The sequence below is a fragment of the Dermacentor albipictus genome, chromosome 10 (genome assembly GCF_038994185.2).
Source record: "Dermacentor albipictus isolate Rhodes 1998 colony chromosome 10, USDA_Dalb.pri_finalv2, whole genome shotgun sequence".
In the NCBI taxonomy this organism is placed as follows: Eukaryota; Metazoa; Arthropoda; class Arachnida; order Ixodida; family Ixodidae; genus Dermacentor; species Dermacentor albipictus.
Window position 1 is genome coordinate 1,702,321 of NC_091830.1, and position 16,785 is coordinate 1,719,105.

The 16,785-nt window shown below is 47.6% G+C and overlaps 1 protein-coding gene across 2 annotated transcripts in view; it reads right to left on the minus strand.

The window, feature by feature from the left end:
• Positions 1-16,785, minus strand: part of LOC135911968 (isobutyryl-CoA dehydrogenase, mitochondrial-like) — a 105,215-nt gene that overhangs the window by 32,770 nt on the left and 55,660 nt on the right. For both annotated transcript variants that reach the window (XM_065444350.1, XM_065444349.2), the window contains exons 5-7: positions 14,293-14,643; positions 11,043-11,140; positions 47-199 (exon numbers count right to left, since the gene is read on the minus strand). In XM_065444350.1, the coding sequence (XP_065300422.1) occupies positions 47-199; positions 11,043-11,140; positions 14,293-14,643 (602 nt within the window). The remainder of the gene's footprint in view (positions 1-46; positions 200-11,042; positions 11,141-14,292; positions 14,644-16,785) is intronic.

A 16,785-nucleotide genomic window follows, 5' to 3' on the forward strand; every position in this document is an offset into this window, starting at 1 on the left:
ACGATTGATACCAAAGGACACCTGTGCAGCCCGAAACATCCCTCACCTTGAAACTCTCTTCCGTGCCATGCAGCTTGGCCATGCAGCACAAGGTGACCTTCTCTGGCCGGTCCTCGTCGATCGCCTCGGCTGCTTTGCGCACGATGAGGCGCGCCGACTGAAGCTTCGTCGCCATCCTCGCCAGGCAGAATTGGTTGTGCTGCGAGATCAGGTGTCACCCTCTCAACGCACATCCCGTGAGTACACACTGCGTCTTTCCACGAACCTACGACGGTGCTCTGCTCGTGGAATGGGACTGTGTGCAGGGTGTCCCAGCTATCGTGCATCATGTTGTAAAAAAAAAGCGGGCCAAGAAAACCAAGTACATTGTTCACAGTGGAGTAATATTAGCTATAATATTACTCACAGTCGAGTATTTAGCTAAAATATGAGCTAATCGCAATTAATTATTAAATTGAATGGCATCAACAAAATTACTCGCGGCAACTCTATTCGAATGTGAACAATATGCACTTGGTTATATTCGGGTAGAATGGTCAGTCTTTAAAAACGCAATGCATGATAGCTGGGACACCCTGTATACTACGTGATGAATAAAAAAGAACACCGACCAAGAAATAAAATGCATTTAGTGCAAAAATTCAAATGACGTCTCGGCTCCCACATGGGAGCCTTGTTCACTGTTAGAGATATAATGAGTACCTTGATATTGCATGTACATTCATCATACAACATTATTCAACGCTATGCGGCATCGGTGACAGTCGCTTGCTAATGCGTCACGCGGTTGGTTACACTCGCGGCAAGGTTCCGGAAAAATAAATGGGAGTGTACATGAGCCCGTTTTAGTGTGGTGATCTTACAAGGATGATCTACACATGCAGAAAGTGGAGTGGGAAAGTACGACTAAGCTCGACTGAAGGAGCTCGCGTTGTGATTACATATCCAACGGCGGGAGACCCCAGAGCAGGGCGATGCTCAGGATAAGTTTTACGTTATTTACGCTGGCGGCTTGTAGGTAACTAGATCAAATGAAGCGAGCTGAACAATTCTGTACGCTTTTTAACTTATTATTTAGGTTTACGGGGCCGGAGTCCGATATTGAAGAAGCATGTTCAATAACCGGTTGTATATAACATAATAACTTGCTTCTTCAGTGACCATGGTGTAAAAGAAAAATTACGGTTCAGGTATCTGACATCTGATTAAGTCTTGAGGTTATGTGTCCTACATGTGTTTCCCACGAGAAGTCATGAGTAATGTCACAGGTATTTGCATTTGTTCACTAAATCAAGTTGTAGATATTTAGTACGGTATAGCCGGGCAGGGAGATTTATTCGTTGAGATTCTCATTGATTTGCATTTAGTGATGTTAAGTTCTATGTTCCATTTGTTACACCAAACGTTAAAGGGCCCCTGAAACGGTTCGGACAAATTTTGTAGACGCGTAGGGTACAGCTTAAGTAGAACATTCGCACCACAATTTAAGTGAAGCGTTACGTATTAATGGAGCTACAAGCGATTAGAAGTTACCCTCCTCCCCAGCCATGCTTTTCCTCCTCAACTCGTTCGCCGAGCGAGCGGGGCTAAGCTCCGCCTTCACTGGTCCTGTGTCACGATGCAAAGTCACATCGTCCACTTACGGTGGTTTTGGAGCCCGCCCCCGCCCTCGCGAAACCTCTCCGCTAGCCGCTTGGCTGTCGACCCCAAGCGAGAGCTATCGAAGCATGTGCCGGAAGTGCTTAAGTGTACTGAAAAATTGTTCTTGTGCATTCTCTTTATGCTACTTTCTTTTTATAAAAACAAATTAACTAACATTCCAACTATTACGAAGATCATTTGTTTACCATAAAGTTGGAAAAATTATCGATCACGCGCCCTGGTCAGCCAATCGGGTAGCTCGCCCCACTGACGTCATATGGGTGATTTCGGTCATATGGGTAGGGGCGGCTTAAAATTCCGCCGAGCAGTGCGCTGCGATCGGCAGCGATGTGCATTTTTAAAACCTTATAATAAATTACACGCTTTACGCAGAGCACTTAGATGTGTCAATTAATGATCAGAAGGACCTACTCTAACGACTCAGTACGTTTGTAGAAAATCGTCAAAAGCGTTTCAGGGTCCCTTTAATGTATTGAAGCTCAATATGCCAGGCTATAATGTCAGAGTCGTTAGTTATATTCCCATATACGGCATAGCAAAGAATTAGAAAAGGACTAGATACGTTTAAGTGGTTTATATAGATAAACAATATCTCAAGTACAAGTAAGGGAGCCGAGGCACTCCAGAGCCGACAGGGCTTGGAGGCCAGCCGGTTTTATTAAAGGACACATACTGAGTTTGATTAATACGAAGTTAACGACCAAGCGATGAACCAGTCGGTCTATGTTAAGATGACCGAGCTTTAGTATAAACAGCTGAATCGTCTTATCAAGCACCTTAGGAAAATCTAAAAATAAATAACCTGTTACAAAGCATGCACGTCGTCGTTAGTGAACATTAGCATTTCTGTTTCACATGACAGGGACTTCCGAAAACCGTGCTGTGCGGGGTCAAAATAATTATTCCATTCAAGGAATTCAGCGAAACGGGAAATCATTAGATGTTTGAATATTTTACGTGGTAATGATGCAAGAAAAATATGGCGATAGTTGGATGAAGGGTGTGCATTTCCGCATTTATCAAGTGGATTCGCCTTACCTGTTTTCGAATCCACGGGTAAATAACTGTCGTTTAGCGATATTGTAAGGCCGCAATCAGGTTGAGGTTAGGGAGTTGGTCTTGCTGCTGTTGTTGCGTGACCCAGTTTATGCGACTACAGCACAGCGCAGCTACACGCTACTGTATCGACCAATAATCAGAAACGAAGGATGCGGGTGGGTTCCGCGAAGAGGGTACGCAGGAGACACTCACGCGTGGAAAGAAATCGGATTAGTGGCCGTGCTGTAGAAGAGGCTCTAGACCTGCACCCTCGCTCGGAACAAAAAGAAAGACGGTCCGAGCTGAAGGGGAGCGTTCACGGAGACAGGCGTGAAGCTAAAAGTATGGTGGCTAGATAGTCACCATACTAAAAGGTAGGGGGTGCTTGACGTCACCACCACCGCCAATGCCTATGCACTTCCCACATGTCCCGTCGACCATCTCGGTCACGGAAATTGGGCGACGCGACACTGCTCATCCGGTTTGAGTGTCAATGTTTTGCATCCGCGCACGCCGTCTGAGAATGCTTTGTGAAAACGGCGATATCTTTATGACCTCTTAGCCGGTTACGACCGATGGATGAGATTGTGTGCGATCGCCACCGGCAGGGCAGCCCACTGTCTGGCAGACATGCCGTCAATAAGCCGCGGTTTTGTTGAAACTTTCTCGCAGCTTGCGGAGCGGCCACTTTCAGGAGAAAAGGGGAGGACATCAACGCGGATACCCGGAGCCTACCGCGGGGGCAGGAGGATGACACGTGTCTGCGCAAACTTATCCCCCGGCGTGTTGTAAAGTGTGCCACTGTTTCCACCAATGCTGTGTGCGGCACAAAGGTTGTGCTATTGGTTGCAATGGGGTGAACTCACAAGTGTGATTGGCTGGTTTCTGACTCTTGTGTGCAGCTGAGGGTTTAAAAGTCACGTTTTGGTTACGTGAAGGAGGGCTTAGTTTAGGGCTTGGACTCGGACAGACGCCTTGGCATTTGAATAAAGCGTCTCTTAACCGGACAACGGATCTTCCTTCGCGCTGCCACCGTGTACTCGAATCATCGAGGGACGACGATTTCGGACCTTAAGCAGCTTCCCTCCTTAACTAGTGTTGAAGCTACCAGAGGATAAAGGCAAAGGAAATTAACTGACGCATTCTCAGATTAATCAAATATATTCAGTAGCATTCTGCAAGAATTTATAAGTATTTCCGTCTGTACAACGAGGGTTTTTTTTTGTTGTTGATGATGACGCCAATGTCGGCGCAGTCGCGAGTAATCACGTACATGCTGTTACGAACGGCCCGCAAGAACACCAACCTACAACATTTTCCCAGCCAGCTGCTGCTGAAGGGTTGGCGAGCTTCCCACAAGCGACCTGGGGACTCTACCCCGCGTGGTGCGGCGACTCGCTTTGTAGGGGTGACGATGTACCGCATCAACACCCCCTCGGCGCCGCTATGACTAAACGCGGTCGGCGGACCAAGTATTGTTAGTGGATTTGCCGTGGCCGCCAAGGCTTGTTTGTTGTTTGAAGCGGTGGAACTCCTGGGATAAGATATCTTGCGGCCGTCTCACGGGGCTTGGAAGTCATGGACAGACGCGGCGGTCATTGTCTGTAGGGTCAACAATGGGCTGAAGAGGCGCCTGCTCGGGGCAGGACCCGCGTCCGCGAGAACCATCTCACCTCGGTGTGGTCAGTGAAACCTGTGCGGAAGTGAGTGCGTGAACCCTCCCCCTGAAAGTAGGGTCGTATACGATCACTTTGGACGCAAAACGATCGCTTTGGACGAAAGTAGGGTCGTATACGATCGCTTTGGACGAAAAAACGCCCGTTCGAATTGGTCGAACGGGCATTTTTTCCTCACCTAGCGATCTAGGGAGGACAGAGTGTACTTAAGGAGCCGTTGGCGGCTCCTCAGGGTGCAATTCTCTTTCAGTCATGTTAGACTGATGAACTGTAACGTTCTCATGTAGATACTCTAAATAAATCCCATATTCCACGTTCTCGATGAGAACAAGTCTCTCCCTTCAACAATGTCCTCAGCGTGGATAAGTTGGGCGACGGCATGGGCCAGCTACCATCTATATCATGCCCGACCCCAAACATTACAGCTAGCTGACAGGGGTGAGACGGACTTTGCGACGTGGTGCTGTGTGTGCGGTGAGTGCTTGGTTCGTGCTTTGACTCTCTAGGTTTCATTTTGTAGTTGTTCTGTTTAGAACAGTAGGGAAGCTGGATTGTTGACTGTTAGCTAGGTTGTGTTTTCCTAGGTAGGTTTAGTGAGCAGGACCATGCAAGGCAGTAAAGCAGCAATCATGGCGTTAAAGACACTGCTGAGAGACGAATTGTTGATGAGGAACTGGGCCTAGAGGTACGCGAGGAAATGCTAAAATCGGAATTATTGCAGCTAATTTCCCAAGAAGCCAGTGAGGAGGACATTGAAATTGAGTTACAACTTTTTAGGGAAAGAGAAGAACGAGACAGAGAGGAACGCGAGAAAAATGGTGAGTTGGGAAAAATGCAACTTGAACTTGAAAGCAAACGTTTGGAGTGGTCTCAAGGAAGTGAAGGGGCTCTGGGACGATCAAGTGAGGCATAATCATACCGCATGAACAGGCTGTTAAAGACATTTGAGGTCGAGAACGACATAGGCTTGTTCCTAGCAAATTTTGAAAGGACTTGCGAGGTAAACTTCGGCCCGAGTACATGCATGGTCACAGCGGTTGCCGTCTATGTTGACGGGTGAGGCTGCGGAAGTAATCGCCAGACTAAGCGCGGAAGATGCATATGATTATGCGAAGATCAAGGCTGGTCTTCTGAAGAATACCGCCTTTCAGCCGAAGCTTTTCGGCAAAGGTTTAGAAGCACAGGCAAGAAGGATAGCGAGGGATACCCGGAGTTTGCATATAGCTTAAAGGCAAACCTAGCCGAGTGGCTGAAAAGCGCGGAAGCGTACGAGAGCACAGACACGTTTATTGAATGCATGCATCTAGAGCAGCATTACAAAACCATCCCACCACCTGTGAAGCTGTGCGTACAAGACAGAGGAAATGTAAACATTGCGTAAAGAGTGGCTGAAGTGTACATAACGCGTAGAAAGTTGAACGCCGAGGACGGAAATCGGGACGGTAGAAATGGACCGCGGAAACCATTTCCGTTCAAAAAGGGTTCACAGACTAAACGACCGGAGCCTGTAGACGTGGAGGAAAAGCCCTCAGAAAAGAGCGAGGAGAAATCAAACGGGGAAACCGTACAAAAAAAGCAGAAAAGAAAATTCGAATCTTTAAGACCGATCCGCTGCTATAAGTGCCACAAACTCGGACATATCGCTGTAATCTGCGGAAAGCCTAGCATAGTTTTCTCCTATGTGGATGAAAAAGACGAGAATATGGAACTTTTAAGCGCATATCTTCACTACCTCCAAGTTAATGACAAATCATGCAGGGTGCTGCGAGACAGTGCTGCCACGATGGACATTGTCCATCCGTCTTACGTGACGGTAGATGATTTCACTGGAGAGGTAGCATGGATTAAACAGGTTGTAGAAGAACACAGCGCATCTCTGCCCATGGCCAAAGCCAAAATCAGTGGACCATTCGGGGAGCTAGTGACCGAAGCTGCAGTTTTCAAATTCTTGTCGCTGCAGTACCCTTACATTTTTTCGAATCGGTCGGATCAGTTACTCCGTGACAAAGGACTTAAACTGGGAGTGGGCGTAGTACATGCATTGACGCCAGGCCAAGCTCGTAAAATCACGTCACTTTCAGCTGAAAATGCAAAAGCTGCTCCAGCGGAAGTAGCAATACAGGTAACTTCAGCAACCGAATACGAGCTAGGCTCGAGGGAGGGAAAAACGGTTCAGGAAACACTGTCAGCCGACCAGCTCAATGAGAGCGTATCACTAGGGTGTCAAAGTTCACGCCTGCAGAAAGAGCAAGCTCACGCACTAGCAAGCGAGACAGGGTCGGTACTATCACAGGCTTCAAAGAACTTTGATCAGCTCTTACGTGCGGACAGAGAGTCACTGACAGCCGAGCAAAAAAGGATGACAGCTTAGTTAAACTACATCACACAGCTAAAGAACGCATTGCTAGGCGCAACGTGACGATACAAGAGAGAGGAGGATTGCTGTATCGGCACTACAGAGATCGAAAGGGTAGGATTCTAGATCAGTTAGTCGTACCTACTAAGTACAGGGAGGACCTTTTGAGTCTCTGTCATGGTAATGGGTGGTCTGGCCATCTAGACATAAACAAATAAAAGGAAAGATTGCTTATAAAATACTACTGGCCTGGCTGTTTCAAAGCTTTTCCTGTTTCCGAGCGCTGGCGACGCCTGCCAGCGCTCGGATAACCCAGGAGAGACTTGGAAGGCTCCACTAAAGGTAGTGCCCTTAATAACAGAACCTTTCAGACAACGTGTGATAGACACGGTAGGGCCTCTACCAAAAACAAAATCGGGCTACAGGTACTTGTTTACCATGCTGTGTCCGGCTACAAAGTTTCCAGAAGCAATCCCTCTGAAAGAGCTCAGCTCCACCGAAGTAGTAGACGCGCTTCTGACAATATTTGCACGAGTTGGGTTTCCAGCCGGAATTCAGGCGGATCAACGGTCAGTATTCACCAGCGCACTGACTTCCACATTCTTGCAAAAGTGCGGGGTAAAGTTGATACACAGTTTCGTCTATCACCCTCAGTCAAATAGTGCAGACAGTCCGCATTCAGTGCTTAAGCGAGTTTAGCGGGCGCTCTGTTACGAGCACAAGGAGGAGTGGGAGAATTGCCTTCCGGCCACTTTGTTTGCTTTGCAAACGGTTCCTCATGAGGCTACAGGGCTCTTGCCAGCAGAACTAGTGTATGAAAGGACACTCCGTTCTCCATACACAATGTTAAGAGACATGTGCTAGGAAAGAGGAGAGAGTCCAACAGTGGTAGAATACGTGCTAAACCTGCTGGAACGGCTAAGTGCAACCGAAGAACTAGTCGACAAGAACATGGAAGTAGCTCAAAAGAACGCAAAGTACTATTACGACAAGAATGCGAGGTCCGTACGTTTAACTCCAGAGACCAGGTAATGATCCTCAAACCTTCAAGAAAGAACAAGGTTGAAGTTCACTGGGACGGGCCCGTTAAAGTGTTGCACAAACTTTCAAATACTAACTATGCTCTGAAAATGCCCGATCGCAGGAAGGAGGTGATGATATACCACTGCAATTTGATGAAGCCGTATGTAGAGCGGAGCGGAGTCGTTAACTATACCATCAAAGAGCAGGATGACACTAGTACCCAGTTTAATGAGTATAGGGCGACCTCCAACTATGAAATCAACCTAGAAGAAGTAGTAAAACATTCGCTAACATCGCACGCTCGTAGACCCGAGCAGCTAGATGAGCTAAAAGGGATGTTAGGGGAATATCTCGACAGATTCAGCGATCGGCCAGGTAGAACCAAACTAATAACACATGAAATAGAGCTAACATCAACCGAACCCGTAAGATCGAAGCCTTACAGGGTGTCTCCACGACACAGAGAAATTATAGAGGCAGAGATACAGCGCACGCTAGAGTTGGGAGTTATGAAGCCCGCTGAGAGTGACTACACGTCGCCGCTAATACTTGTAGAAACCCCTAATAAGGACCCTCGTCCGTGTATCGATTACAGGAAGTTAAATGCCATAACTAGGCATCAACTGTACCCGATACCCAACATTAAGGAACGAATTGAAAGAGTTAGCGCTGCTAAATACATTTCAACTATAGATTTCATGCGGGGATACTGGCAAGTTCCCCTTTCAGAAAGTGCCAGCCGCTATGCCGCATTTATGTCACCTGTAAGCACTTATCGCCCTCTCGCCCTCAGCTTCGTGCTGAATAACGCGCCGTTTAGCTTCTCTAAGTTAATGGATATTGTCCTAAATGATTTGCAGGAGTTCGCCTTGCCATATCTTGATGATGTAGCAATTTTTTCGGACAGCTGGGAACAGCACGTATCGCACCTCAAACAGGTGTTCTCATGGTTGAGGGAAGCCGGCTTAACGATGAAGGCGGGCAAGTGTAGGTTTTGCTGTTCGCAGGTTAATTATCTGGGCCATGTTGTCGGTCAGGGCACGAGACGGCCAGCCGAGCTGAAAGTAGCTACGATTGGAGATTTTTCACAGCCGCGCAAGAAAACAGACATTCGTTCATTTTTCGGTCTTGTGGGGTACTATCAACGGTACATTCCGAATTACTCGCAAATGGCAAGTCCTTTAACGGACGCCCTCCGAAAGGGAGCACCGAGTTACGTGCACTCAGGTAAGGACAAAGATAACGCTTGTCAAGGTTTGCAACGCTATTGGTTTCTCGTCCTGTGCTTCGCGCACCAGACTACACAAAGGATTGAAATCTGGGCCAGTTGGTACATACTTGAACGAAAAAACCAGTCAAAAACACAAAGGACAAGAGAAGAAGTTCACGACACAACGACTGGTTTGCAGAAGGGTTGAAATCTGGGCCAGTTGGTACATACTTGAACGAAAAAACCAGTCAAAAACACAAAGGACAAGAGAAGAAGTTCACGACACAACTTTGCAGAAGGGTTGAAATCTGGGCCAGTTGGTACATACTTTTTGCAGTCGTTGTGTCGTGAACTTCTTCTCTTGTCCTTTGTGTTTTTGACTGGTTTTTTCGTTCAAATACACAAAGGAATTCATAGTTCAGGGCGACGCAAGCGACCGAGGTATTGGCGTGATGCTTAGTCCGGTCGGCGACGATAATGAGGAACATCCTATTCTCTATGCCGGCCGTAAACTAACTGTAAGAGAGGAAGCCTACAGCGCTTCAGAGAAAGAATGTGCTTGTTTAGTTTGGGCAGCCCAGAAGTGGTCGTGTTACTTGTACGGAGCGAGGTTCATATTCGAGACCGACCACTCTCCTCTGACGTGGCTCAATCAAATGTCACACAAAAATGGCCGCTGGCTCCGATGGAGCCTCACTCTCCAACAGTACAACTTCTCCGTTAGATATAAGAAGGGAAAGTTGCATAGCAATGCGGATGGTTTGAGCAGGCTAGTTGGAATTCTGCGTTTAAGGACCCCACCTAAATTTAGCAGGACTCCATCCATGATTGCTCAATTTGTTAGCACGAAATTGCTTAAAAATTGGCGTAGCGAAATGCAGCATTTTTTTGTTTCTGGACTTATGTTTTCTGTGAAGCCGAGCGGGTCTAAAGTGAGATCCAAGATACGTCATCTCGGCGCCGAGCCGTGTTGTGACGTTTGGTTTGCAGTTGCCTGTCATTGTTTCATGTTTTCTGGTGGTGTCATCATTTCACAGCTGGTTGCTGCAAGCCAAGGCACCCCCCCTTGTCATCAGCCATTCTCTTCCTGCCCAGCGGTTATCAGCACTGGCCAGTCGAGATTTTCCCGCCCATGGAGGAGCTGTTACGAACGGCCTGCAAGGGTACCTACCTACAAAAATTTCCCATCCAGCTGCTACTGCGGGGGTGGCGAGCTTCCCAGAAGAGACCTGGGAACCCTTCCCCACCTGCTTCGGCGACTCGCTTTGTAGGGGCGACGATGTGCCGCATCAACACCCCTCGGCGCCGCTATGTCTAAATGCGGTCGGCGGACCAAGTATTGTTAGTGGATATGCCGTGGCCGCCAAGGCTACTTTGTTGTTTGAAACGGCGGAACTCCTGGGAGAAGTTATCTTGCGGCCGTCTCACGGGGCTTAGAAGTCATGGACAGACGCTGTGGCCATTGTCTGCAAGGTCAACACTGGGCTGAAGAGGCACCTGCTCGGGGCAGGACCCGTATCTGCGAAAACCCCCTCACCTCGGTGTGGTCAGTACTGAAACCTGTGCGGAAGTGAGTGCGTAAACCCTCCCCCAGAAAGTAGGGTCGGCTACGATCACTTTGGACGCTCCGTTTGGTCGAACGGGCGTTTTCTCCTCACCTAGCGATCTAGGGAGGACAGAGTGTACTTAAGGAGCCGTTGGCGGCTCCTCAGGGTGCATTCCTCTTTCAGTCCTGTTAGACTGATGAACTGTAACGTTCTCCTGTAGATACTCTAAATAAATCCCATATTCCTCGTTCTCGATGAGAACAAGTCTCTCCCTTGAACAACGTCCTCAGCGTGGATAAGTTGGACGACGGCATGGGCCAGCTGCTATTTTATGCCCGACCCCAAACATTACAATGCCTGGAAAATTAGAATTTGAAACGTAGATGAATCGCTTGCGAGAACGAAACGTTCAGCACAGAAGCACAGAGGTAATTTGGTACGCGGTGACCTCATTCAGTAAATAAAGTTTGCATCTAATTAGGGTGTGTTTGTAGATGATTGAATTTGAGTCTCACTGAGATTAACCGTACCTGGTAAGATGCCAGAGGGCTTCCGAACTGCTTCCGAACCTTCATGTGCTCTGTGACGATGCCGATGCTTGCAGCGGCGGCTCCCACCGAACAAGAGGCTGCAACAGGACGGCACAATTAGGCTCCCAGCATTGCTGGACGAATGTCTTAAGGGAAACGGAATTAGGTGCGTGCGAGCAATGCTGACATGCTTTCGCTGGTAAATTCTGCAGTGCCGTGAATTGCACTGTGTTTGTTCACTACAGTATAGACACGTTTCAATATATGTTGTGCTTAGGCCCGGTCTTGGGCGATACGTTTGGAACTCACAGAGCGACAAATGAGCCACTGGAAATGAAAAAAAAAATCACAACGCCAACGACGACCACGAGCTTGCTATCCTCAACTTTGACTAGGCGTGGGAAGTGGTCCTGAACCGCGCCTCCCAGGGCATTGGGGTACAAGAGAAAAACTGAAATTTAAGATGCGCTGTACCTTAAAGGATGGCGTCACTAAATCTTTGTGTACGCCTTCATTACTGTAGATGACATACGAATCGTACCGCAAATGCACATTTGCTTCATGCGACCCTTTGTGAGCATTGTTTGAAAGCTATTTTGCAAGGCAGGTCGAACTGTCTACCTTATATACAATGCCCGCAACAGGCTAATGCGACCCACCGCGAATGAGGGGCTTCAAATGCAGCCCGCTAGTTCGACTAGGAAATGGGCTGGTTGCCCAACTTCCACGACCGCTATGACCGTGAAAGCACGTCTGGCAGAGATTTTCATGCGACATTCAGGAGCAGTGCGGGTTACGGCCTATGGCTGCGCTGCGCAGGCGCAGGCGCAGGGACACGTATTCACGAAACGGACATTGCGCCTGGAGAACAAGGAAACCGATGTTAGTGGCCAAGATCCGTGATGGCTTCGTACTTAGCAGCGCAACCACGCAGATGCACTGCTCGAACAGTATGCACTACCAATTCCTGTCGGGCAATATGTGAGTCATCCGACAAGCGACGCTCTAATTTAGTCGTTGTTTAATGTCCTTCGAAGTTTCTTTCTTATTTTTTTTTTCATGGTGTAAAATGGATTGTTAGAAGTTACATAACGGCTGCGGGGCCGTAACAGGTGCAGTCGCCACAAAATAGTACGGGGCGCAGATTTTGCCAAAAAGCACGAACCCCGGGCGCGTACAGTAGCCTCGAAAAGAAGTATTCAATGCGTGGCACATAGCCTTCAGAACTTACACAGCGGTCCATAAAATTAGAAGCACCCCCACTTTTTTTTTCTTTCACAATGTGCCCTCCTTACACAGTAGCGCTTCAATCGCTGCTCCCATAACTACCCTTGCTGATGCCGGTGACAACTGTATCTGAACCGCCTTTCGCCCGAAGCTTGGCGACCTTTTGGATCGACCTTGCTTATGATTCCTCGGCGAGCGCACCAAGCGCATGCGTGTATTCACTTGTATTTTTTTTTTTGTCCCGCAGTGCATCCCAGCCTGCTTGACCACCGACAGTTGCTTGTCGTTTGTGTTTCTGCGGAGAAGGCACACTCGGCGCAGGCGGGACGCCAGTTGCCGGTGCAGACACCGCCCAGCCGCTTCGGCCTCAGCGTCACTCGCTATACGGGATGCTCTTTTTAACCGCCCCAAAATTCTATTAAATATCGCCTGTGGCAGACAGCACAGTTCTAACTTTTGGTCTAAATTACTCCAAGAGGTGGCCCTATAATTATACGACACAATCGAAATTCTTATTAGAATAATCAACATACTTACGCTAATTAACTTATAAATTCATTACTTTTGGCACGTACGTTAATGTACAATTTCTACCTAGTGAGTATGCACGCAAGGCATATCGATATAGAACGAATTCTCAGGATTACGCCAGTTTCGAGGTATTATTTTTCAAAGTGCCAGACAAAATGCATTGGCGTTTCAGTTACTTTTGTGCTTCAATGCTTAAAAGAGCGTTTTCTTAAAAAAAATGTAAGTGGAGCAACAGTACATTTTTCCCGCAAGCTTGACGCTTCATATCTCGAAACGCGTTACATACTCAGAATTCGTTGTAAGTGTATGTGCCTCGCTAATTCACTGAGTACAATTCGTAGATCGAAATATTTCCGTAATGTGATTAATTTCAAAGTAATTAGTTTAATTATGCTAACTATATAGCTAAGTATATTAATTTCTCGTAGAAGTAATAACCGCCTCTTGGAGTACTGTAGCTCAAGGATTACAATTGTGCTATCTGCAACAGGCAATTTTTAAAATTTCGGTGCAGCTAAAAGAAACACCGTATATATCCTCACGTAAACGTTTCCAGACAAGGTCATTCCTCGTTTAAGGGATGCTCGTGGCACATCACATAGAGTACTTGGTTATTTTATGTGGGACTGACTCATAAAAAAGAAGTGTCGGAGCAACGTCTCGCATAACATTGATCGAACTTCAAGCACTGATTTCCGGACGCGAGTCATGACATCAGTTCAAAAGTGTGCGAAGTGAAGCCACTCAGGCTGGCTGGTTCATAATTTCGGACAACCGCAAGTGTTATCATTATTATTTTTATGCTCCTAATTAAACCACCCGATTCTTGGCCAATCCCCCACTGTGGGTATGTGCCACGGCCACTCAGGGCAACAACAACAACAACACACAACACGCGATTGTTGCCTCGCAAATGACAGTTGATGGCGTAGCGCCATAAGTGCGCCAGAGAAATACATTATTTATACTATTTAAATCGGCTGCACGTAAAACAAAGGACAGATAAACGAAAAGAAAGCAGGATTATAGACATGCTAACGAGCGCGCACACATGCTTCTGTCGGTACTCAGGCGTTGCCTTTATTTAACCAGCTTTGGTGGAACTGCCTCTTCGACTAGGCAGTATCATTTTCCTGCGATTCTATTTCTTACATTTTGTTAGATAGTTACCTGCCATCAACCCAACCTAACCAACTTCAATCTGCTTCCTTGGCTTACTTTATTGCACCATACCACAGAATAAATAGTGATTTTTAGTGCACCTATTGCTTCTCTTTGTCTCATCCACGTATTTCTTTTCCCGCTGTCTGCAGCCCCCGCACCGTGTATCCCTAAATTATGATATTAAAAGGCCCCGTGAAGGTACTGCACGTGGTAGGGGCCACTTGATCATTAAGCCAGCGGTGTATGAGTGCGTATGGCTGCACCAAGTGTGCAGGCTAGCACATCGTCACCGTCGCGCCCTGTGCGCGAGCGAATCGGGGCGACGCACCGATGTTGATGCGCCCTCCGTTGAGGCCTTCCATGGCGATGGTGAAACCCTGGCCTTCTTCGCCGAGCCGGTGCGACACGGGCACGCGGCAGTCCTCGAAGATGACCATGCGCGTCGGCTGGGAGTTCCAGCCAAGCTTCTTCTCCTTTTTGCCGAAGCTGAGGCCGGGCGTGCCTTTCTCGACGACCACGGCCGAGATTCCCTTCGGACCCGCTCCACCGGTGCGGCACATCACCACGTACACTTGGCTCGCACCGGAGCCGCTGATGAATGCCTTGGTGCCGTTGAGGACGTAGTCGTCGCCGTCGCGTTTGGCCGTCGTGCTGATGGACGCGGCGTCGCTGCCGCTGCCTGCACAAGGAGTCGCAGCTCAGTTTTGGCAAAACATTTCAACGACCTCGTGTATTCCTGCGGCGCGAGGCTCCGATATATTAAAAGCCTCACCGAGGAATCACACGTAAGTGCACAGCGAAGCGAAAAGCTATCACAAAGACGAATGCATCGCCGACTTCATCTGACGCTCCAATCCACTGTGGTGCCCTCGATTGACTGGCTTTCATTCATTCGGCTACCTTTAATCAATAATCTGGCATGACGTGCACAGCTCAACTGTGCTTAAGCTCAATATGAACCACCCATGTTTATTTTTAACTTTCTTGACTGCCGTTTCATACTGTATTTTGACATTGCATCTACCGCTCCAAGTTCCGTCACTCGTTCCACGGCCCTTAGCTTCGCAAGTTCCTTCGTTATTCTCCAAGTTTCAGCCCATAGGTACTTACTAGTAGAATCCCCTGGTTGTATCCTTTTGTTTGCACACACGCAAACAAACAAACACATACATACACGCCGCGCGCGCGCTCACAAAAACACACACGGTCCCGTCGAAGGGAACGAATGCAAAGAAAGAGCAATTCGCGGCTAACGGTATGTTGCCGACGGTCCTTGTTTGATGAGCAGAACACAATGGGATAGTTGGCTGCATGCAAGGAACACCTTCTGGGACAAGGGTTTGTGAATACTGTAAATATTTCTCGGGCAAGAGAGAGAGAGAACAACAATATTCATCAAAGGCAGAAATGGCTACATGACCCGTTAAGAGGCAGGCAGGCAGAACCCGCCCGCAACGTCCTAGGCATGTAGGATGGTTGGGGCCTGGATGCGGCTGTCGATTGATCGCAGGACGCAGTTCCACGCTTCCGGTGAGGGAGATGGCAAGAGCTGAGAGGGAGGAGGCAAGACCTCACATCCCCATAGCACGTATAGGCGAAAGTGGCGGCTGCATTGCACGAGGGGCAGTGAGGTTCATAGTCGCCTGGATACACATGGGAAGGGATGTAAGGATTAGATAAAGAGCGCGTTTGTAGTTGACGCCAGACTGCAGTAGCCTGTTCGCAAGTGAGACGAGGGTGAGGAGGGGTAGGGGCTAAGTCGCCTACTCGTAGATGTGATGTCGTCGTATGTGGTGATGTAGACAAGAGTTCGACGAAAGTTCGTCTAGTCAGGTAACATGATGATGAAGAAATTGCGGTCACTGACCAAGTCAAGGTGAAAATAACACACAGACGTTTCGGGACCCGTACGGGTTCCTTGATCACACTAAAAGCGGGCAAGAGCCGCAAGTCGTTTTTATGCCAAAATGTGACGTAGAGAACGAGTGCAGTTGGCAGGCACATTTTCATCAGTCCTGTTGATACTGTTGTCCGTAGTTTGAATAAATAAATATTTTAACAAGAGTCGCGTCATCGGATTCTTTTATTTAGCTATGATACCAGCGTTTTCCCAATCGATGCGGTGACTGAGATTATCGGCGTGTTCGGCAAGGGCATTCGAGGGTTTTTTTTTTCTTGTTGGAGACGTCCCTTTGGTGCTCTTTTAATCTTAATTCTCGTGAAGTTGCCGGTTTCGCCGATGTAACTGCAGCTGCCGTCTGCGCCTGGTACCTTATAGATTACACCGGGATAATTCTTGCTGATCCCGGCCCGGGATCGGCCCATGTATGGAGAGTTTTGTGTCTACATACGGACACGATCCAGGGCGAACTAGTCCTTAAGAGGAAGCGTTAGCTCGGGTGCTCCTATCTAAATACATGTAAAAGAAGAATTCGTTTTGCTCGGCAACCAAACTTGACGAGGTTTGTAGCAGGCAAAAGAAAAACCTAAAATCTAGTAACTGTTGGTTTAAAATTTTGATTTAAGTAGTCAATATTTTACTAAAAATTGGCGAAAATCGCAAATTTTTATACAACGAAACTATCGAGTTCACAACTCTGTATCTCAGCAACGAAAAACGATACCACAATTCTGCTAATTGTATATCATAGTACATCTAAAGCGAACAAAATTGATATGTTGCACATGAGTCTTCAAAAATGAGTAATGTGTAAATACAGGTCTTGCAAAACCCTTGTACACAACGTAACACTCATGTAATATATAACTTGACATACACCATTTGTCCGCTTTGAGTGGTCTAATGGATGCCGTTTACAGA